This window comes from Salvelinus alpinus, chromosome 30, assembly GCF_045679555.1.
Source record: "Salvelinus alpinus chromosome 30, SLU_Salpinus.1, whole genome shotgun sequence".
Lineage (NCBI taxonomy): Eukaryota > Metazoa > Chordata > Actinopteri > Salmoniformes > Salmonidae > Salvelinus > Salvelinus alpinus.
Window position 1 is genome coordinate 35,248,297 of NC_092115.1, and position 23,489 is coordinate 35,271,785.

The following is a 23,489-nucleotide window of genomic DNA, read 5'->3' on the forward strand; positions in this document are numbered from 1 at the left end:
TCTTTCAATGCCACCATAAATACATGTCCAGCTTTATCCAACATTGGTTGAATATTTCCATCTTCAACACCCATCAAATTACAACTATTGTTATTCACCCACCCACTGTCAGTAAAATAAACATACATTTTCTTGTTTATTTTGACAGAGTCCTGTTGGAGTCTCGCCGCAAGTCGAAGAAGATCACAGCCCGAGGCATCTACACAGGTGGCCGGGTGGTGAGGGGAGTAGACTGGCAGTGGGAGGATCAGGACGGAGGCAACGGCAGGAGAGGAAAGGTACTCATTCTGTTGCAAAAAATGTACCATGAAAAAATGTCTTGCTACGGTGTGATTTCCTCATTAGGTCCCAGAAGGTGATAGGAGTGTAATGGATTTGGGGACCAGCCTAGTTCCTTTGGACTGACTGGTTCCATCCCAGTCAGTCCCCTACATTAGTATAATTGTGAAAAGACATGCATACTTCATCACCACAGAATACACTTCAAGAGGTTGCATTTGTTTAAAAATGGATTCTGCAGTAGGGGAAACGGCACCACTTTTTGCTACACGGCTGCTGTTCTTGCTTTTGTTTTGTTGACGGAGCAGAGCTGGGGAGTGTCGTGGATCGTGGCATAAAACAATGCAGTACATATGATGCTGTTGTATTGCCCGTGCAATGATGTCAGAGGGATTAAAAGTGTTGGTTGTTTGCCCTACATTTGTTGTACTATTGCAAACAGTTTCACCATTCCAGCTTCAACATTCACCGTGTAGATATATGAAGAGAACAGCTCCATGGAGCTCTAGAAGTTTGACTCCGGTCCAGGGCTGGCGTTATGGGTGGGTCTTAGGTACGGTAGGCCGACCCCAACCCCCTATTTGCCTGTCCAAATACAATACTTAAATATTGGTCATTTATTTGACCAAGATGTGCGCCGACAGAAAGACTCATCAATCTCAGAATAAGCATCCAAGTGAGCGAAACAGCGCCCCTCTGACTCAGTATGTGTTGCCAATGTATTTGAAAGCTGTCTGGCCAAAAAGAGTATGGCCATGTCATGTCAATTTGTTTTGTTGCCAGATCGAATCAGATATATGGGCTACTTATAGTAAGACAGAGGGGTGCTGTTTCACTTGCTCCGGTGCGGGGCATATAATTTACTTTTTGGTCCACCAGCCACTGTGGCAGAAAGATTTAAAAATCTACCAGCAACTCAGATTATTTTTTTTACCAACCAAAATATTTATTTGCCTCTAAAATTAAAAACGGATGAGCATACTTTAATATTTCTTCAACAAATGTATTACTAATAAGAATAAACTAATAGTAGTTTATTGAATAATTACATTTTTTGTGACCTGAGTCTTTTAACCAAAATATCACAGATGAGAGCAAAAAATTCACCTTCCCCTTCAAGGATGGAAGGTTACCGTGGTAGCGTGACTCATCTATGTTTTTGCCTGTGAGATGGAGTCTGAATAGTAGAAGCGTTGTCTTATCAAATCAAAGTATATTTGTCACGTGCGCCGAATACAACAGGTGTAGGTAGTAGACCTTAAAGTGAAATGCAAACTTACAGGCTCTAACCAATAGTGCAAAAAAGGTATTAGGTGAACAATAGGTAAGTAAAGAAATAAAAACAACAGTAAAAAGACAGTGAAAAACAGTAGCGAGGCTATATACAGTATCGAGGCTATAAAAGTAGCGAGGATACATACGACACCGGTTAGTCAGGCTGATTGAGGTAGTATGTACATGTAGATATGGTTAAAGTGACTATGCATATATAATGAACAGAGAGTAGTTGTAGCGTAAAGGGGTTGGCGGGTGGTGGGTGGCGGGACACAATGAAGATAGCCCGGTTAGCCAATGTGCGGGAGCACTGGTTGGTCCGGCCAATTGAGGTAGTATGTACATATATACATGAATGTATAGTTAAAGTGACTTCCCCCTTATATGATAAACAGAATAGCAGCAGTGTAAAAGGGGGGTGGGGGGGGAACAATGCAAATAGTCCAGGTAGCCAGTTGATTACCTGTTCAGGAGTTATGGCTTGGGGGTAAAAACTGTTGAAAAGCCTTTTTGTCCTAGACTTGGCACTCCGGTACCGCTTGCCATGCGCTAGTAGAAAGAACAGTCTATGACAATTTTTAGGGCCTTCCTCTGACACCGCCTGGTGTAGAGGTCCTGGATGGCAGGCAGCTTAGCCCCAGTGATGTACTGGGCCGTACGCACTACCTTCTGTAGTGCCTTGCGGTCGGAGGCCGAGCAATTGCCGTACCAGGCAGTGATGCAACCAGTCAGGATGCTCTCAATGTTGCAGCTGTAGAACCTTTTGAGGATCTCAGGACCCATGCCAAATCTATTTAGTTTCCTGGGGGGGGAATAGGCTTTGTCGTGCCCTCTTTACGACTGTGTTGGTGTGTTTGGACCATTCTAGTTTGTTGGTGATGTGGACACCGAGGAACTTGAAGCTCTCAACCTGCTCCACTACAACCCCGTTGATGAGAATGGGGGCATACTCGGTCCTCCTTTTCCTGTAGTCCACAATCATCTCCTTAGTGTTGGTTACATTGAGGGATAGGTTGTTATTCTGGCATCACCCGGCCAGGTCTCTGACCACCTCCATATAGGCTGTCTCGTCGTTGTCGGTGATCAGGCCTACCACTGTTGTGTCGTCTGCAAACTTAATGATGGTGTTGGAGTCGTGCCTGGCCATGCAGTCGTAGGTGAACAGGGAGTACAGGAGGGGACTGAGCACGCACCCTTGGGGGGGCTCCAGTGTTGAGGATCAGCGTGGCAGATGTGTTGCTACCTACCCTCACCACCTGGGGGCGGCCCGTCAGGAAGTCCAGGATCCAGTTGCAGAGGGAGGTGTTTAGTCCCAGGATCCTTAGCTTAGTGATGAGCTTTGAGGGTACTATGGTGTTGAACGCTGAGTTGTAGTCAATGAATAGCATTCCCACATAGGTATTCCTTTTGTCCAGGTGGGAAAGGGTGGTGTGAAGTGCAATAGAGATTGCATCATCTGTGGATCTGTTTGGGCGGTATGCAAATTGGAGTGGATCTAGGGTTTCTGGGATAATGGTGTTGATGTGAGCCATTACAAGCCTTTCAAAGCACTTCATGGCTACGGACGTGAGTGCTACAGGTCTGTAGTCATTTTGGCAGGTTGCCTTTGTGTTCTTGGGCACAGGGACTATGGTGGTCTGCTTGAAACATGTTGGTATTACAGACTCAATCAGGGACATGTTGAAAACGTCAGTGAAGACACCTGTCAGTTGGTCAGCACATGCCCAGAGCACACGTCCTGGTAATCCGCCTGGCCACGCAGCCTTGTGTATGTTGACCTGTTTAAAGGTCTTACTCACTTCGGCTACGGAGAGCGTGATCACACAGTCGTCCGGAACAGTTGATGCTCTCATGCATGCCTCAGTGTTGCTTGCCTCGAAGCGAGCATAGAAGTGATTTAGCTCGTCTGGTAGGCTCGTGTCACTGCGCAGCTCGCGGCTGTGCTTCCCTTTGTAGTCTGTAATAGTTTGCTTCACTAGCAGTTGAAATTGAAACATAGAAAAACAACCTGGTTTGTGAACAAACGATATAAATAGCCAAGATACACAATGACAGTCTCACTTCAGTAGACTTTCGTTTCAAGTAAATTAGACCAACTTTTATGCCTATACGCAGCGCTTCTTAAAATGAATCTGTCACTCAGCTCTTCACATGCGCACAGCCCCCAGCCAGGCAGTGTTGCAGCACTAGGTGGAATAGGCTATATACGATTCGTAGTTCTTTGACTTTGTGGGATTTGATTTACCATCTATGAAACAATACTGCGGAAATACTCTGAAAAAAGCTACTGCAGCATTTATTTTACTATAAATGTGATCATACTTGACTTTTTACTCACAAATGCGAGTGAAATGCTCGCACCGTGGAGCCCTGACCACCCGCCAACGTGGCTGGTGAAATAGACATTTTACCCACCAATGCCAAAATCTACCTGCAGGTGGCGGGTGTTCATTTTAGGCCCTGCTCTGGTGAGATAGCTTCACCACTTGCTAAGTGAAGGAAAGTTAGCGGGTGCACATTGCATTGTTTGGATACTGTTTTTTTTTAGGAATAACGTGCTACAGTAACATACCTTTGAAGTGATTTGTTTGACAATGATGAAAAAATGACTGGTTGTGTTCATGCCATGTTAAGAGTAGGGTTTTGGGTGATGCAACAAACAATTTTATAAAAATCAATTTTTACTAAATGTCAATATTGTGGTCATCAAAGTATAATAAATCCTCTGAAAACAACATGAATATGTCAGTTGTTACCCATGTCTAAAAATCTCAAAAGTGTAAATTATGACATTTACGAGATATGAACCTGAAATGTAAAGCAAGTGCCGTGCTAAGAACGTTCTACTCTGTGGGGAAGCCCTTCTTGTGAAACCTGCGAAATCAGTGTGTTCATATTTGCTTTTGGTGGAAGGTATTCATTCCTCAACCGACCAGAGTAAGATCGTTGTGACATTGTTATGCTTATGTAACCGATGTGAAATGGCTAGCTAGTTAGCGGTGGTGCGCGCCAATAGTGATTCATTGGTGACGTCACTAGCTCTGAGACCTTGAAGTAGTTATTCCCCTTGCTCTGCAAGGGCCGCGGATTTTGTGGCGCGATGGGTAACGATGCTTCGTGGGTGTCAGTTGTTGTGTGCAGAGGGTCCCTGGTTCGAGCCCAGGTAGAGGAGAGGGACGGAAGCTAAACTGCTACACTTAGAAGTATTGGAAAGTCTTGAGGTTCTTTCACGGTCGTTGGACATCCTTGGACTGAAGTATAAGGTGAAATGTTGTATTTTTTTCATCAGAGACACAATAAATGTAGCAGGTTGCAAAGCAGAGCTTCGTAGCTACGTTTTGATGTATGGGTTGTCAGGGACGGGTCCAAATTCACATCCGCCACCCCGATTTCCATGACTAGTGTTAGCTTGCTAGCTGTGTGGGAGTGCTGGACGCCGTTCGCTGAGGCAATTGTTGCGAGGCAGCGCTGTGCAGCATTGGCTGTTTTGTACCAGCAACAAATGTTTTAATTGATCGTTTTATTCTTTCAAATGGAAACTACCAGTATTATGTGGCTGCAGCACTACAATCGATTAAAACCGTAGCTAAATACCAGTGAATTCGAAAATGTGTTCCATCTATCTTGCTGTGCTGCTGGCTAGCAGGCAGCCCACTGACTCTACTGAGCCTAGGCTAATTATTTACTTGAAACAATGCAGTTAACTCATCACCACCAAAAATAACATTACAATGTAACCCATCTCAGGTGTAGGCCTACCTTAAAAGTAAGCGATGTTATTAGCCTTTGTGACAGTACATACTTGGTGAAAAGTGTGTGTCTGTGTGTCAGGCTCTGTGTGTCAGGCTCTGTGTGTCAGGCTCTGTGTGTCAGGCTCTGTGTGTCAGGCTCTGTGCGTGAATGCGGGGATGGGCGTACTATTTGGCTGTAGGCCTAGTAAGTTGGGCTGCTGAATCCAACAGCTGTTTGTGTGCACGCACACGGCATAAAACATCAATATATGTCAACGACGTGACTACCTGACATTAAATGAACGGGTTTAACATGCTGTATTGTTAATTCCGTACAGACTAATTAGCATATTAGTATGTATCTCATTTGCATAACATCGTATAAAAAGTAATTTTCGAATTTCATAAAGTTTCAAATTGTTACAAACTCTGTTTTGCATAAAGCTTTATGATTTGTTAATAGTACCACCATACCTTAAATTATTGGGCTTAAGTTCCTATAATTATGTATTCCATACAGACTAATTTGCATACTATTGCATATTTTCATAAAATACAAAATTATTTGAATCGTCTCTGTGTTCTACATCAGCCCTGAAAATGTCATAACAATATGACCAAAATGAAATGAATCTAGACAGGGGTTGGTGCCTTTTTTGACAAAGTAACTTTTTATTTTCTCTCTCCAATTACTTAAGATATCTCAGTAATGTTAAGTCCTATCCTCTTGAAATAGTCTTCTGTGTTCCTGAGAAGCTGCTCTGTAACATGGAATAGAAAGTATAACACCAGAACCAAAGTTTAATTTTGATCTGTAACACCCTATTAAAATGTAGTACATGTAGCCTAATTTTACAGTTAAATTAGGCTACAAATCTTAAAAACACACAAAAAAATAGAAGGTCCATTGGCAAGAGAACTTGCTCCCCTTTGGAAATCAAATGCCCGTCCAACTGATTTGCTCTGTCGCTGGACCCTGCTCCGGTCTACACCCCAGTTGTATTCAATATAAGATTCCCCACAGTCAATTTTAAAGGGTTAATTTTGCTGTGTTATTTAATGGTATAATTTGTTTTACGATGATATAAGCAATATGCTCAGGCAACTCCAGCCTCCACACATCTAACTGCTATTACATGTCCCCCAGCCTAGCAGCAGCTATACTGTTAGTTTAGAATGAATATTATTTACCCCACAAAAGGAGAAATATAACTTGGGCCTGAATAAGAAAATAATTCATCTTTAAGTATATACGGTGTAAGTCGGCAGTTTACATACACTTCGGTTGGAGTCATTTAAAATGTGTTTTTCATCCACTCCACACATTCCTTAACAAACTATAGATTTGCAAGTCGGTTAGGAGATCTACTTTGTCATTTTTCCAACAATTGTTCAGACAAATGTATTTCACTTATAATTCATTGTTTCACAATTCCAGTGGGTCAGAAGTTTACATACACTAAGTTGACTGTGCCTTTAACCTCTCTGGGATATATGGGACGGTAGCGTCCCGCATGGCCAATATCCAGTGAAAATGCAGAGTGCCAAATTCAAATAAGATTACTATAAAAATTTAACTTTCATGAAATCACACATGCAATACACCAAATTAAAGCTACACTTGTTGTGAATCCAGCCAATGTGTCAGATTTCATAAAGGCTTTACGACGAAAGCACACCAAATTATTATGTTAGGTCAGTACATAGCCACAGAAAAACACAGCCATTTTTCCAGCCAAAGAGAGGAGTCACAAAAAGCATAAATAGAGAAAATTAATCACTAACCTTTGATGATCTTCATCAGATGACACTCATAGGACTTCATGTTACACAATACATGTATGTTTTGTTCGATAACGTTCATATTTATATCCAAAAATCTCAGTTTACATTGGCGCGTTACGTTCAGTAATGTTTTGCTTCCAAAACATCCAGTGATTTTGCAGAGAGCCACATCAATTTACAGAAATACTCATTATAAATGTTGATGAAAATACATGTGTTATGCATGGACCTTTAGATAAACGTCTCCTTAATGCAACCGCTGTGTCAGATTTCAAAAAAGCTTTACCGAAAAAGCACACCATGCATTAATCTGAGTACAGTGCTCAGAGCCCAAACAAGCCAAAGAGATCTGCCATGTTGTGGAGTCATAAAAGTCAGAAATAGCATTATAAATATTCACTTACCTTTGATGATCTTCATCAGAATGCACTCCCAGGAATCCCAGTTCCACAATAAATGTTTGATTTGTTCGATAAAGTCGATAAAACTGACGACGCGCTGGCAGGTCCAGGTGAAAGTTCAGACAAAGTCATATTACAGTTCGTAGAAACATGTCAAACTAAGTATAGAATCGTGAAAATAGCGCCCCCAGCCATAAGAAGTTAACAATACCACTGAAAATATAAAAAAGAAGGTCCATGCGTCTTCGAAAGAGGTGATCAAGCTGATTGTACACCAATTTACAGAGACCAGGTCATGAAGGAAGGCTTGCTCATTAATGTTTTTTTAGCACGCGTCTAATGCATCAGGACAGCTCGTTTCACTGAGCAGCCATTATGAACCCAGGCTGTAAAATAGTGATCACTAAGGTAATTACCGAAATCCCCAGACTTAACATCGAGGAGAGAGGCCTTTTCTGGGTGTTTGGAGTCTTCTTGTGGGATTGGTAATAATCTGAGAGAGATTCAGGGAGTCCCATTGCTTTAGGACTTGGTCAGGTTGTTTAAGCATGTCCCAGTTTAGGTCACCTAGCTGGACAAATTCAGACTTAGTGTAAGGGGCCAGGAGAGAGCTTAGGGCAGGTAGGGTACAGGCCGGTGCTGATGGAGGACAATAACACCCAGCAACAGTCAACAAAGAGCTATTTGAAAGTTTAATTCTTAAAACCAGCAAATCAAATTGTTTGGGGACAGACTTGGTGGAGACAACCGAGCACTGAAGGTGTTCATTGGTAAAGATTGCCACTTCACCACCTTTGGAAGATCTATCTTGCCGAAAAGGTTATATCTAGAAAGTTTAACATGAGTGTTCAAAACACTCTTTCTTAACCACGTCTCAGTAATGACCAACATGTCTGGATTGGAGCTGTGAACCCACACTTTCAATTGATTGATTTTAGATTATAAACTTCTAGTGTTAACGTGCAGAAAAACCAGGCTTTTACGAGAGCAGAAATCGGTACTTTGTTGAAGCACCTTTTGCAACGATTACAACCTCGAGTCTTCTTTGATATGATGCTACCAGCTTGGCACACCTGTATTTGGGAGTTTCTCCCATTCTTCTCTGCAGATCCTCTCAAGCTCTGTCAGGTTGGATCGGGAAGCGTCGCGGCACAGCTATTTACAGGTATCTCCAGAGATCAGACCTGCCAACTGCGCAATTCTCTGTCCATGTACGAGATCTGAGTTAAAAGTATGCAGAAATTAATAGGGCCTGATTTAAAAAAAAAAAAAATTTTAATAAACTTTTTAAAACCTTTTTAATTAACAATTAATCCACTGAGTAAATCTAACATCCCGATTCTCGAGCTGCAACACACAGACATGTACGGAGTTTGTGTCAACGGACATGGAGATTAATGCATTATTATTGGACGTAGCTACCCCGTGTCTGCCCCTCCTGTTTGTTGTGATGCTGAGTTTGCCGACTGTCAGCTGTACGTGTAAACATCCCTTTTACACTCTGTTTTGTGGAAAGGTAAACACTAATTGTTTCAAGCTAACGTTAGCAAACATAAGATTGACTTTCAGTGGGCTCTAAAGTGCCAGCAGTTTACTCGCATTTGCTAGTGAAAGAATTGAAATGCAAATACGAAAAATAACTGGTTGCATTTGTGCGAGTGTAATATACATTCCCATTAGTTGTCCCAGTAGTTGTATTTTCCATGTAACTTTACGAGGATCACGCAACCTGATAGACTAAGTGTAATTATGATCCTCGTTACAAAAAGCATTACCAAAGTATAATCAAAAATAAATATAAACATCTTGGCATTAAATGGAGTCTGGAGTTTAGAAGACTGCGCGATGAAGATTTAATGAGTGTCCGGTTTTAGCTATAGAGGCAATGCTTAAAAAATGCCTTTGCACTCGATTTGAGATTTTATAAATTTAGAAAATCTGAAATCAAACAGCGCGTGCACGGGTGTGCGGGGAGAAAGAGAATCCCGATTTGGCGCGTTCAACGCGCCCGAGTTGAATCTCATATTTGCCGCGCGTGTCTGGCACTCTAAAAGGTTGGACAGCGTTGGCAGGTCTGAGAGATGTTCGATTGGGTTCAAGTCTGGGCTCTGGCTGGTCTGAGGTCCTGATCGCTCTGGAGCAGGTTTTCAATAAGGAACTCTGTACCTTGCTCAGTTCATCTTTCTCCCAAACCTGACTAGTCTCCCAGTGCCTGTCGCTGAAAAACATCCCCACAGTATAATGCTGCCACCACCATGCTTCACCTTAGGGATGGTGCCAGGTTTCCTTCAGATGTGATGCTTGACATTCAGGCCAAAGAGTTATATCTTGGTTTCATCAGACCAGAGAATCTTGTTTCTCATGGTCTGAGAGTCTTTAGGTGCCTTTTGGAAAATTCCAAGCGGTCTGTCATGTGCCTTTTACTGAGGAGTGGCTTCCGTCTTGCCACTCTATCATAAAGGCCTGATTGGTGTAGTGCTTCAAAGATGGTAGTCCTTCCGGAATGTTCTCCCATCTCCACAGAGGAACTCTGGAGCTCTGTCAGAGGTACTTGGTCACTTCCCTGACCAAGGCCCTTCTCCCCCGATTGCTCAGAATGGTCTGGCGGCCAGCTCTAGGAAGAGTCTTGGTGGTTCCAAACTTCTTCCATTTAAGAATGATGGAGGCCACTGTGTTCTTGGGGACCTTCAATGCTGCAGAAATTTTTTGGTACCATTCCCCAGATCTGTGCCTTGACACAATCCTGTCTCGGAGCACTACGGACAATTCCTTCAACCTCATGGCTCGGTTTTTACTCTGACATGCACTGTCAACTCTGGGACCTTATATAGACAGGTCTGTGCCTTTCCAAATCATGTCCAATCAATTGAATTTACCACAGCTGGACTCCAATCAAGTTGTAGAAAAGTCTCAAGGATGATCAATGGAAACAGGATGCACCTGAGCTCAATTTCAAGTCTCATAGCAAAAGTTCTGAACACTTACGTGGAACCCAAACCGGCTGCGCACGTGCGCCATCGTGCAAAAATGTATTTGGTCTCCCTACACCAAACGCGATCACGACAGGCAGGTTAAAATATCAAAACAAACTCTGAACCAATGACATTAATTTGGGGACAGGTCGAAAAGCATTAAACATGTATGGCAATTTAGCTTGTTACCTTGCACTTGCTAGCTAATTTGTCCTATTTAGCTAGCTTGCTGTTATTGGCTAACTTGTCCTGGGATATAAACATTGAGTTGTTATTTTACCTGAAATGCACAAGGTCCTCTACTCCGACAATTAATCCACACATAAAACGGCCAACTGAATCGTTTCTAGTCCTCTCCTCCTTCCCGGCTTTTTCATCCTTGAACTTATATGGTGATTGGCATCTACACTTTCATAGTATTACCACGACAACCGGCAAAACATTTAGTCTTTCAATCACCCACGTGGGTATAACCAATGAGGAGATGGCACGTGGGTACCTGCTTCTATAAACCAATGAGGAGATGGGAGAGGCAGGACTTGCAGCGCGATCTGCGTCAGAAATAGGAATTACTTCTATTTTAGCCCGTGGCAACGCAGACGCTCGTGAGCAGTGGGTGTAATAATTGAATAACATGTATTTCTAAATTTATTTTGCGACGCTTGCGCACCCGACGTGTCCGGTCTGGTCAGCATGTTATGTCAATTTCGTATTTCAGTTTGTTTTTTTTACTATGTTTTCCAAAATTTCTAATAAACTGTTTTCACTCATTCATTGTGGGGTATTGAGTGTTGGTGGATGAGGAAAAAGTCAATTTAATCCATTTTAGAATAACGCTGTAACGTAGAAAAAGGAGGAAAAAGTCAAGTGGTCTGAATACTTCCCGAATGCACTGTGTATACCTACTCCATCCTTTCTACTCTTTAGGCTTTTTCTGTTTGAGGTTCCATGTTAAATGATATATTATGATAAACAAATAATGGCACATAAATATATATATTTGCCCAAATGCACAGAATACATTTGACATATCCAACAGAGTGTATGAAAACCCCAAGGCATGCCTTTAGCATGATTCTTAGATGGGAATGTCTTTGCTAGTTCCTTACTCTTTTCAGATTTCCCTCTCTCATTCTTCCTCCCCAGGTGACAGAGATCCAGGACTGGAGTGCAGCCAGCCCCCACAGTGCAGCCTACGTACTTTGGGACAACGGGGCCAAGAACCTCTACAGAGTGGGCTTCGAGGGGATGGTGAGTAAAGCACCACACACTCACTCACAAAAGATCAGCTGTCAGTTGGTCTTTGTGTTTGACCACAGAGCCTGGTGTCTTTCTTGTGCTGCCAAGCCTTTGTGGTGGAGAGCCAGCCAGGGCCCCATTGTGGCAGGCAGCTGGAAGGAGGGAGGGGATCTACATGAGAAAGGCAATCTGTTCCCTTCTTTCTTTATGAGGAAGAGAGCAAACATGGAGGTCAGCTTCAGTGAGTGGAGAGAAAAGGAGGGGTCCCACACGAGCCACAAATGACAGGCGGCGTGCTGATTGGTGCGGAACACTCCTGCTTTTTATGAACACGGCCAATCAGAGCGCTGGGTTGCGTAACAGATTTGTCTTTTGTTATTCTGATAGTTCTGGTAGGTTTGAGGGGTTAGGGTATACGGCATCTGATTGAATAAAGCAAGGGTTCTTAAGCTTTTTCATTCTGGGACCCAAATGATAAATTGTATGTTTTCCCGAGATTGAAGCTCATGAAAACATGCCCCCTTTTAGGTACCCTAAACGAGATTTGGTTGGGAGCCCCCCCCACCTTGCAGGCAGAACATTTTAGTGCCCTCCCAATCCCCTTGACGGCGGAGCGAAATGTACGTTTTCTCCCCCAGCAATTTTTTCCCCCCTGCAAGTCTACCATTATGTGATGGAGCATAGAGAACATGTTGCTGATTTGAAGCAAGTTTTCTGCAATTCTACACATTTTGCCATGACTTATGTTATCTGAGTGAGACTACATTTACATTTAAGTCATTTAGCAGACGCTCTTATCCAGAGCGACTTACAAATTGGTGCATTCACCTTATGATATCCAGTGGAACAACCACTCCAGGGGGGGGGGGTTAGAAGGATTACTTTATCCTATCCTAAATAATAAAATCAATGTGAGCCCCCTGGAGGTTAGGGCGCCTGGGCACGTGCCCTGCAAGCCCGGCTAATTGAGTGACTCTCAGTGACTGACATAACAAAATAAAAAATTTAAAACAATAAAACATTTTCAACATTTCAAACTTGCACCTTGTGTATTCTACTATTCTAGGTCTCAACAGTAAGCTGAAACAGACTGAGGTCCTAAAAAATAAGAAAAACATGATTTTTTTTTTACTCTGACTGGGTCTCGACCCAGAATTTAAGAAAGGCTGCACTAAAGCACGGATTATATATGCTGCACCCCCCCAAAAAATAGATATGATTTGATGTCCTGGTCATTGGTCAACCTTGCTGTTTGTGTTTAAATGATCTGTTACTTTAACACTTTTTGTAACACGCTTTGACGTTATTGGTAGTAAGACTGAAAAAGAGCACTGTTGACAAGGTCAAAGAAACTGCATTTTGGTGCGCACAATCAATGTATTTTCACTTTTAGTGACAAAGTAGTTTCGTTCAAATAGCATCAAAAAGCCACAGTCTGGTCTCTTGGCTTCACACATTGACCAAAGACTGCATTTCCTCAACGTGCTTTCCTTACCCTTATCTTTTTACACATTTGTTTTGTGCAAAAGGTCATCAAAAAGAGTCATGTTGGTTGATATCACACATCTATGAACATGGCTAGCATCCCAAATGGCACCCTATTCCCTTATAGTGCACTGACTTAGACCAAAAGTGGTGCACTGTATAGGGACTAGGGTGCTATTTGGGATAGAACTGTTAGTGAACCCTGCTGTGTTCCTTCATCTCTGGATAGATGTCTGCACTGCCTTGTAATCAGCACGGCTGCCCTCTAACTATGTCACAGTAGATGCACATCCACATTTGAGTCATCACAAATGACATGATGCAGTGGCTTCTTTGCCCTGCCGAGCCAGAGCTTTGTAATGTAATGTTTCCATATCCTTCAGAGCCCTGAGGGTAATGGTGTTGTTGCCACGCTACCCTGCAGTACCTTTAACAGAATGTCGCTGCAGTATTAAGGCAGTGTGATTTTACTCTTGTCGCATTTTTCTGCTGCAGTTCTAATAGATTGAATCAAGTCGATAATTAGCTGACACTTTGTTCCCCCGTCTCCTTTTCAGTCGGATTTGAAATGTGTCCAGGATGCCAAAGGAGGCTCTTTCTACAGAGACCACTGCCCTGTTCTAGGTGAGTACTGTATTAGTAATCCGTTGCACTACACCTACCGTCAATATTGCACCAATTTCTCCCCAGCACATTGTTCTGCAGTGGAGTCCAAGGGCATCAGGAGCACATCCATGCCAGGCTGTAGTTACTGGTAGCGTCCACTAGGTGGCAGCACCACACAGATACAGACAGGACCAGGCTGCATGGAGACAGCCTGGGTGCAGTCACAGGTCACACTGGCACAGCATTCCCACAATCCCAGCTCCTTGGCAGGGAAAATTATTCTCTTCTCTCAGATTTTTCTGTCCAGGGATACCTGGGTTATGTTAGGCACCCGATGCAGCACTGCAGGAACCAAATGAAATAATCACACAAGGCTCTCCAGGATCTGATTTGTCCACCTTATTTTATCTTAATGAGACTAGCCTAAATAAATAAAGGTTACATAGCGTAAGGAATGTACCCCCCCCCCCTTACTGTGTAACCAGTATCTATTCCCCTTGCACTCTCTCCACAGGCGAACAGAATGGCAACAGGAACCCAGGTGGTCTGCAGATTGGAGACCTGGTCAACATCGACCTGGACCTGGAGATAGTCCAGTCCCTGCAGCACGGCCACGGAGGCTGGACAGACGGCATGTTCGAGACCCTCACCACCACCGGTACCGTGTGTGGAATTGACGAGGACCACGACATTGTGGTGCAGTACCCCAGCGGGAACAGGTGAGCTCTACCAGTTCATGATTCAGACCAGTGCACAAGTATAGGGGTGTCAGGTCAATCCAGTCATAACACAAGAAGCATCCTCTGTGTCATAACAAGAGTATGACATGGACTTGAAACGTATTTGGCCTAATGAAAAATATTTACGACACTAATTTCCATGTCACATCTGAAATAGAGCGTTACCAACGTGTGTTACAGGTGGACGTTCAACCCTGCGGTGCTGACCAAAGCCAACGTGGTGCGTAGTGGGGAAGGTGTTGCGGCGGGGGCAGAGGGCGGCAGCTCCCAGTTCCTGGTGGGAGACCTGGTCCAGATCTGCTACGACATCGACCGCATTAAACTGCTGCAGAGAGGACACGGGGAGTGGGCCGAGGCAATGCTGCCTGTAAGACACACACACACACACACACACACACACACACACACACACACACACACACACACACCCTTAAACCTCACAACTGGAGGGCCTATGCCATGGTGCCTGTAACAGACAAACACCTGTAAAACCCTTAAACTGACATCTTGTGTTTTCTGACTAGGATTTTGTATAAGCAATAAAAACCAGAACTCGCAGCATCAGTGGTCAAAAGGAAGTGTTTCCTTCGTCAGCATAAAGGCATTTTTCTTTCTTCTCACCTCCCACGTAACAATGACAGTATCGCTGGGGTGTAACGTTATGTGATGACTATGGCAGGAACTAGGCTATTGTGATTTTAGCCTAAAAGTCTGTAAACTGGCATAATCGTGGATAGTCATTGCTTCATCTCATCAAACTGTATGTTACATCACACTACAATCGTCCAACACTCCACTAAAACCAACACCCTCGGCAGCTAACGAGCTTTAAAACCCAGTGATAGGTACTTACTTTGATCACTACCCACTGATAGTGCTGCTCTCTGCCTGCCTGCTACAGCCCCCTATAGACGGGTTAGCCGTCACAAAAACGATGCACGCTCTTCAAAGGGGCAGAAGGCTGTGTGTTATGGTTCTGGATGGGCAGAGAGCTAGCAACAATGACAAGAAACGACTATGTGGGGAATCGTAAGTAGCTCGTTGGATCTTGTTCTTGATTACCATGTCTTGTTTTGTCTGTCACTCCAATGCTAATATGGCAAACATTTGCTTGCTAGCTAACCAACCAACCACTGTAACGATGTATTTGAGAGACAAGCGCTCATTGTGCAACTTTATGTTTTCAGTAAACATTGGAGACAAAATATAGTTTACAAGTTGTCAACAATCTAAGCCAACCCCGTTTGTTTTGCCCCATAGTTGCGCACGCAATCGTGTTGTTCCGAATATAACTATTCTTTTGTTCCGTTCCAATTTTCCGACCAGCAAAATAAAGTTCTGAACCGGTTCAAAACCCAAAAAGTACTGGTTGATATTGTTCCTTTTGATACATCTGAAATCGTATTTTTTATTTTTTATTTTTTTCAACATTAAATGACTTCACCAATCAAGTGCAATAGTTGTTCACATGCATTGAACAGACAAGTGTAGGGCGACTGAAATGTTGCGTGTGGGGAGAGAGCAAGAGAGGGTGGAGGAGAGGAGGCTTGGCTTGAAGCGCAGTGCATCTTATGTGATTTACATTATCTGAATTAGGCCCACAGAATTACACCAACGGAGAAGCGGCTTCTATGGAGGAACTTTGAATGTCTTTGAACTTCCGAGAGTTGGCTTAACGTTGGACCAGCATTTGCTAACAAGCTTGTGTGTGCGGAGCGGCACCATAATTAAAATATAAACATTTCACAAATCCCATGTGAAACGTGATATCTATAGTATCCTCAACTGTCATTGAAAAAGTGAATCCGTTCTTCTCGAATAAAAAAAATCTGTCTCCATAATTTCTGAATCACGCATAACGTCAGTGGGCTACAGTAGCCTATACTTTGGAAAGGGAGGGGCAGGTAGCCTACACGTGTACACACTGGCAAATATTTTAAACTGGCAGGCTGACACTGGAATTAGTTTCTGGAATTAGTTTGCATAGGTACTTTGTTAAGTTTTTTTGTTGGACTGAAAAACAAATGCCCAGAACCTAAAAGAACAAGTTGTTTTTCTACTCAATTGTCAGGTGTTGGTGATCGCTTCTTGTTTTTAGCCAGTGTGGTCGTCAGCTGCAATAGCCCATCCGTGACCACGACTGACGAGTTCCGAGATGACGTTCTCCACACCACTGTTGTATTGCGCCGTTATTTGACTCTTTGTGGGTCGCCTATTAGCTTGCATGACTCTTGCCATTCTCCTTCGACCTCTCATCAACGAGATATTTTGGCCCACAGGACTGCTGCTGACTGGCTGTTTTTTTGTCTGTCGCACCATTCTCGGTAAACCGTAGACACTGTCTGAAAAGACCAGGAGGCCGGCCGTTTCTGAGATACTGGAACCGGCGCACCTGGCACCGCCGATCATACCATGCTCAAAGTTGCTACGTCACTCGTTTTGCACATCCTAACTTTCAATTGAACTGTAACTAAATGCCTCGATGGCCGTCTGCCTGCTATATATAGCATGCCACGGCCACGGGACTCACCATCTGTGGGCGCGAACCATTTTCGGGAACGGGTTGGTGTACTTAATAAACTGGCCACCGAGTGCATATTGCAACGTAGTGTTTGTCTGTTTTAATATTGACATTAGCATACTATGTAGAAAGAATGCATGCCCGACACACTGCGTTTATCTAGTATGCTGAAGACTGTGGATATTGGAACGAACCGACGAGACAGCCAGCAAATGCCTTTCATTACTCAACTTGTACGGCGTTTCAGTGGAACTATTTTCTGGTGTGTGTGTCCCTTGACGGACATCAACAAGGTCCCAGGTAATTGGCTATATAGATGAGGAATAAGTCTGGCGTTCGCTCAGCCGTTCAACTGCCCTTCCCTTTGAATGAATAATCAGAACAGTGCTTTTAGTCATCTGTGATTATTCTTTCCTGTCATGTTTTTGGAAAGGAAGGGCCAAGTCTTTCTTCCTGAAAGAGGAAAGAAGGGTTTTGTAGAAATTCGATGCACAGACACACGGCATCTCTTTTTTTGTTGTGACATTTTTTTGGGGGGGATTTTGCTTTTGTTTTCTATATCTTTGTTATGTCTTAGATTTACCCTCCCTGTGTTAGACACCAGAATGCTCAAAGGAGTTTCAGAATTCACTTCAATACTCTTCAGTACTTATTTATGAGAAAGCTCCTTCATCGCAGCACTGGTTTGTCTTCAAAGACAAACTAACAATGTATCTCTAACAATACGATGTGTTTATGCTCTTTTGTGATTGTAATGAAACGCTGTAGCAATGTAATAATGTATTGTTTCCGTCAGACCCTGGGCAAGGTGGGCCGCGTGCAGCAGATCTACTCAGACAGCGACCTGAAGGTGGAGGTGTGCGGAACGTCATGGACCTACAACCCTGCTGCCGTCACCAAAGTGGCCCCCGCTGGCTCCGCTGTCACCAATGCATCCGGGGGTAGGCAGGACACACACACAGTCAGAACAGACACATAGTGGATGTGCGTGCACACAGATACACAGACCATAAACAAATCTTTTTTCCATATCTGCTTCTAGCCCGTTTATAAGTGGGCATGCACGTACACTGACCACTCGTACACACCGCACACATTCTTCACTCCTTGGATCTAGAGGATGAACTTAGAACGTTTTTTTCTCCATCTGTGTGTGTGTGTGTGTAGAGCGTCTGTCTCAGCTGCTGAAGAAGCTGTTTGAGACCCAAGAGTCTGGTGACATCAACGAGGAGCTGGTCAAAGCAGCAGCCAATGGCGATCTGGCCAAGGTGGAGGACATCCTCAAGAGACCTGACGTGGACGTAAGTGATCCCTGCATTCAACACAGCTTCAGGGTTGAATTTTGTCCCCTTTTTTTCTCCTTAAGATCTATTCATTGCAAATTGAGATTGCAAAATAATGCTATAAAGAAAGACATTTCTCCAGGGCACAGGTAAACATTCTGATGTGCCTTCTATACAGCACCATTTACTGCAGTCAGTCACAGCCATTTACTTCACACCTCATCTTAAAAACATTCCGCTCCAGCCCAGTGCAAGCATCCAGGTCATTGGCGTGCACTGCAGTGCTTGCTTCGTTCACCGTCTCGACATGGTGAACATACACCATGTTATGGTCTAGGGACAATTTTCCACCTTACTAGGACAACTCTGGGGCCTAGTTATACGCTATAGTTGGGATACAGAGTTTTTCCTTGTCAGGAAAAACTCCTGTCCCTTTTTGTGATGCGTCCTTACATCAACCAGGCCAACAACCTTCCCCTAAGGAGAGCTGTCTGCACTCTCCTATTTCCTATTGCCTTTCGAGAGCTGCTTAGAGTAGATCATCTTAGCGTTCTGCAGCATTCTGCAGCAGTCTCAGCGGCTGTGTGTGTCAGTGCTGTGAGGGCTGGCCAGGTGCCCCGGTGGCTTTCAGTGAAATTATTGCTTAAAGCTCGGTGAGCTGTGCCAAGCGATCTGCCCGCCAGGACAAGACACGTTCTGTGACTCCCAAAGGAGCCTGCATTAATATTTATTCCCCAAGTATTGCAGTACCGCAGTTGGCAATGAAATACACACGCATATTTGTCTTTTGTTTGCAAGTGACGAGGCAGTGCACTGGATAAACTCAAAATACCAAAACACACAAACAGTGTTATATTGTGTGTTTTGTAGGTGAACGGGCAGTGTGCTGGACACACAGCCATGCAGGCGGCCAGTCAGAACGGACACGTGGACGTCCTCAAGCTGCTGCTGAAACACAACGTGGACCTGGAGGCCGAGGTTTGTACATCCAACTATAGTCCCCTCTCAATACTCATATATTTAAACTCTCCTCAATACCAAAATGAACAGAGAAACCACTTTTAGAGAAACCAAAACCAATCTACCTATACAGGTCTCGCGTCGTACTCTAAAAAGCTAACCTGGTCAGTCATAGTTAGACAGTGATGTAAACAGTGGAGACATCGGGTCAGTGTGTCAGTCTGTATAATATTCCTCCCAGGACAAGGATGGAGACCGGGCGGTGCACCACGCGTCCTTCGGGGACGAGGGCTCTGTGATCGAGGTGCTGCAGAGAGGCGGGGCCGACCTGAACGCCAGGAACAAGCGCAGACAGACCCCCCTGCACATCGCTGTCAACAAGGGCCATCTGCAGGTGGTCAAGACCCTGCTGGACTTTGGCTGCCACCCCAGCCTCCAGGTAACCGCTCAGAACACGCGCACACACGAACACACACACACACACCCACATGTATACGTGAGTAGACAGTGTTTTGAGTCTTCAGCTGTAAACCGTGTACTCAGAAGTGAGTCTCATGCTGGTGTAGTGGTGGCAGGTACGTTTTCATTGATTTTGATTCACCCATAAATTGTACTTCTTGTTTTCTTTTGGTCTGTGATATTTTATGCTTGACCCTAAGATGATAAATGCTCTGTAGGGCATTGGATATTTCAATGCAAATTGTCCCCGATTTTTAGGGGTGAGTCAGTCTGGCTGTCGCTTCAGTGAATGTACAAACATTCAGGAGATGAGAGTTTGCAGATACCTGCTTTGGAGCGCTGTCATGTATCCAACCTCTAACCAAATATTTGAGTGGATCTCGCTGTACTCAAGGGTTTAGGTGAACTATATGGGTGTTGTTAGTGATAATGGGTGTGGTGCAGGTGGTCAAAGTGACGTTGGTATAATGTCGCCCCCTACAGGACTCAGAGGGAGACACCCCCCTACATGATGCCATTAGTAAGAAGAGGGATGACATGCTGTCTGTGCTGCTGGAGGCGGGTGCAGATGTCACCATCACCAACAACAACGGTTTCAACGCCCTGCACCACGCTGCCCTCCGAGGGAACCCCAGGTACGACCCTGATACTTACCTGGCCCTAACCGCCAAACCAGGGCTGACGATGAAAAAAGTTCATGTGGAAATCTGCCTTTGGCTTCACAGGAAACCAAGTGAATGGGAGGCCCTGGCGTCTATACAGTTGAGTTTGTGGCTTGCCAAGTTGAAGTGTTTCGAACACGTTTTACTTTTATTGATTGCAAATGAACAAATTGAATGGTACTGCTAGAAAATGGCTTATGACCACACTGAACCGCAAATGACTTTTTGAGGTAAATGTGTTTGTTTCTGACTGTTAGACTAGGCAAGTCTACGGCCTCTGTCAGTAGCCTCCTCGTCCTTGGCCATGTCTATTTCTAGCTCCACCTGGTTGCTTCTGCTCCACTCTGTAGCTATGGGCTATTCTCATGCATGAGACACACATTAAGGCAGGTAGCTAAGAGAGACTACAATATACCGGTCAGCTTGAGAATCCTGGGGTTTTGGACATAAACATGTTCTCTCTAGACTGGTGGAGAGTGCGCACACACACACTAGCCGCTGCCCTTGTGGCTTGGCTGTAGGTCTGGCTCGTGGTGTCTGGTCAGGGCTAGCTAGGGGACATTATCATTCCCCTTAGCTGACACACATTCCATTGGCACGAGGACAGAGGGAATTGGGGTCAGAGGGCTCTGGCGCACCTGCTATTTCAGCCCTGCCTGACATAGTCTGGTATGGTGCAGTCCACTGGGAGTGGCACAGACAGCAGTAGCACACTGGAATACAGTGAGCCCCTCTGAGTCCTCCTATGGCACTGCCTGCCACTGATAGATAGCCAGTTAAAACAATCTGGATTGCAATCGGCGTGCCTCGCTGTGCCGGCCTGCCTATTACTGTACAAGCCTTGTGGCCTTAGTCAGGCGCATTGAAGTCATTTGTCATAATGTGGTGATTTAACTAGTTAATGGCATCAAAAGATGGGAGACAAATGTTTCTGCTTTTCTTATTTTTTTCTGTTTCATATGAATCCTGAACTCTGAGTGTGTTTCAGTCCAGGCAACTGGACTGAGAGGACTCATATTGTACTGTACATTATTGCTCTGCACACTGCATTCCCTCCAGGACCTAAGATTGACTTTTTTGTTGTTGTTATTGCCATAATTACATAAACGACACCCCCAAAAAACATGACCATGCTTTGTAATGTTTCTAAAACCAGTAATAGCAACATTTTCAGTTCTTTAACCAACATTTTATCAGATGAGAAAATGTTCAGCTGCCCCTTTAAGACGGGTGGTTACCGAGGTAACGGGGCCACTTGAGTTGTGTGTGATTTTGGATCTGACTAGTAGTAGACTGCGACTCTTTTCTTTCAATTGAAGCAGCAGATTCAAACCAACATCGAAAAGCAACCGAGCTTATGAACAAAATAATGTAGTAGCCAAGAAACACGAGGACCAAGACTCACTTCTTTGACTTTAGAGTCAATTAGACCAACTGTTATGCCTGTGCGCAGTGCCTCCAAAAGTGAATCTATCAGCATTCAGAAGGGTGCAATTGCGGCCCGGTACACAGCAGGAGGGAGGCGGTGTCAAACTAGCTAGTACACAGCAGGCTGGGGCGACACCTTGTGCTAACTAGCAAGCTAGTTGGGGCGGTTCATGAAGGAACCAATGGGATGCTCGAGGGTAGGGGCAGATGCAGGAACTCCCACATGCAAGAACGCCCCGATTTGCAGGCTGTAGTTGCACGCTATTGTCAGCACTTAACTTTGTGCGCAAAGCTCCCCAGCCAGGTATTGTTGCTGTGTGAGGTGGGATACAGGATTCGTATTTCTTTGTTCGATTAGCAGCTATGAAACGAAACGATTAGCAGCTATGAAACAAAATGGCAGAAATTAGCACCTGCTCATACTTGACTTTTGACTGTTATTTGCAAATGTGAATGTAATGCTCGCGCTGTAGAGCCCTGCAAATTGACCACCCGCCTACGTGGCTGGTGAAATAGACATTCCTACATGCCAATATCTTAATCTACTCGCATTTGGCGGGTGTTCATTTTATACCCTGATTCCCTCCAGTGTGTAACAGTGGGAGTTGTCAGTCTTATATCAACCGTACAGTAAAGGTGAGAAGTGCTAGAGTCAGTATTTGTTACAGGTCAGGGCACATGTTGTTGTCGTGACGTGCTGCCTTGCTTTCCACCCAACCTCTGTCCCCCTCGCCTTCAGAGAAACCAAGATGTGTATGTCGTTTACTTTGATTTCACACTCAAGCTCCTCCACAATATTGCAGAGAGAGAGAAAAATGGCCGTCTGGACTCGAGCATGTCTTAAACCCCTTGAAAAGGACGTCTCCCTTGGTTGAAATGAATGTATTTTTTTTTGCAGTGCTTTAGTGCAGTGGCGTTTGAGTCCTGATAGAGTGCTTGGGTCTGGGAGTAGGTTTTGACTGCAGTAGTAGTGTCGTGTTCTTCAAAAGCACCCTAGGTAGTTGTCAGAAAGACAGAGTTTAGTGGCCGTCAGTGGCGATGCCAAACCCTTGAAAATAGGTCGGGAAATGAAATCCTTTCCCTCTAAATATCTGTCGGGTGGTGTTTGTTCAGTTGAAATGATTATTGTTCAGTGGTACATGACTCAAGCTTCTGTTCAGGCTATTTATGTTCAGTTATGGATGAATACTTCCTGCCACGGGAGGTTCTTGTATTGATTGTACTTATAATCCAAGTTGCATGTCTTGTGCATCATCTGGGACCAGAGAAACAAATCTGACAATCCCTCCATGTACACTAAATAGGCCACCCATCAGCCATATGTTCAAACATCAGACAGTAATGGCGGGCAGCCAATGTGCGTGTGTGGTAGTGCCCTCCAGGTGTGGGTAAATGTTGTTGAGGATGAAGGGGGGGGGGGGGGACACAGGAGGAGTTGAGGTGACAGAGGAGTCTGGCATCTGACAGTGTGTGTGGAGTGGATTGTGGAGTGGAGGCACAAACGCGGAGACAAATTAACTCTACCAGCAGGGACGCCTGCTAATGCGGGAGCTGAACTATATATCACCGCTGTCATTACTCACACATACCGCGTCACGTTTTGTATGTGCTTGTCTGAGAGATGGAAAGGGGGAGAGAGGGAGGAAGACGGATGAATAGAGAG

General features: G+C 44.3%; 1 protein-coding gene across 5 annotated transcripts in view; it reads left to right on the plus strand.

The window, feature by feature from the left end:
* The window catches only part of LOC139560319 (E3 ubiquitin-protein ligase mib1), an 88,921-nt gene that overhangs the window by 8,997 nt on the left and 56,435 nt on the right, over positions 1-23,489 (plus strand). For all 5 annotated transcript variants that reach the window (XM_071376980.1, XM_071376981.1, XM_071376983.1 and 2 more), the window contains 10 exons: positions 149-278; positions 11,590-11,694; positions 13,725-13,791; positions 14,288-14,492; positions 14,694-14,880; positions 17,831-17,975; positions 18,202-18,335; positions 19,188-19,295; positions 19,519-19,716; positions 20,220-20,371. In XM_071376980.1, coding sequence (XP_071233081.1) covers positions 149-278; positions 11,590-11,694; positions 13,725-13,791; positions 14,288-14,492; positions 14,694-14,880; positions 17,831-17,975; positions 18,202-18,335; positions 19,188-19,295; positions 19,519-19,716; positions 20,220-20,371 — 1,431 coding nt within the window. The remainder of the gene's footprint in view (positions 1-148; positions 279-11,589; positions 11,695-13,724; positions 13,792-14,287; positions 14,493-14,693; positions 14,881-17,830; positions 17,976-18,201; positions 18,336-19,187; positions 19,296-19,518; positions 19,717-20,219; positions 20,372-23,489) is intronic.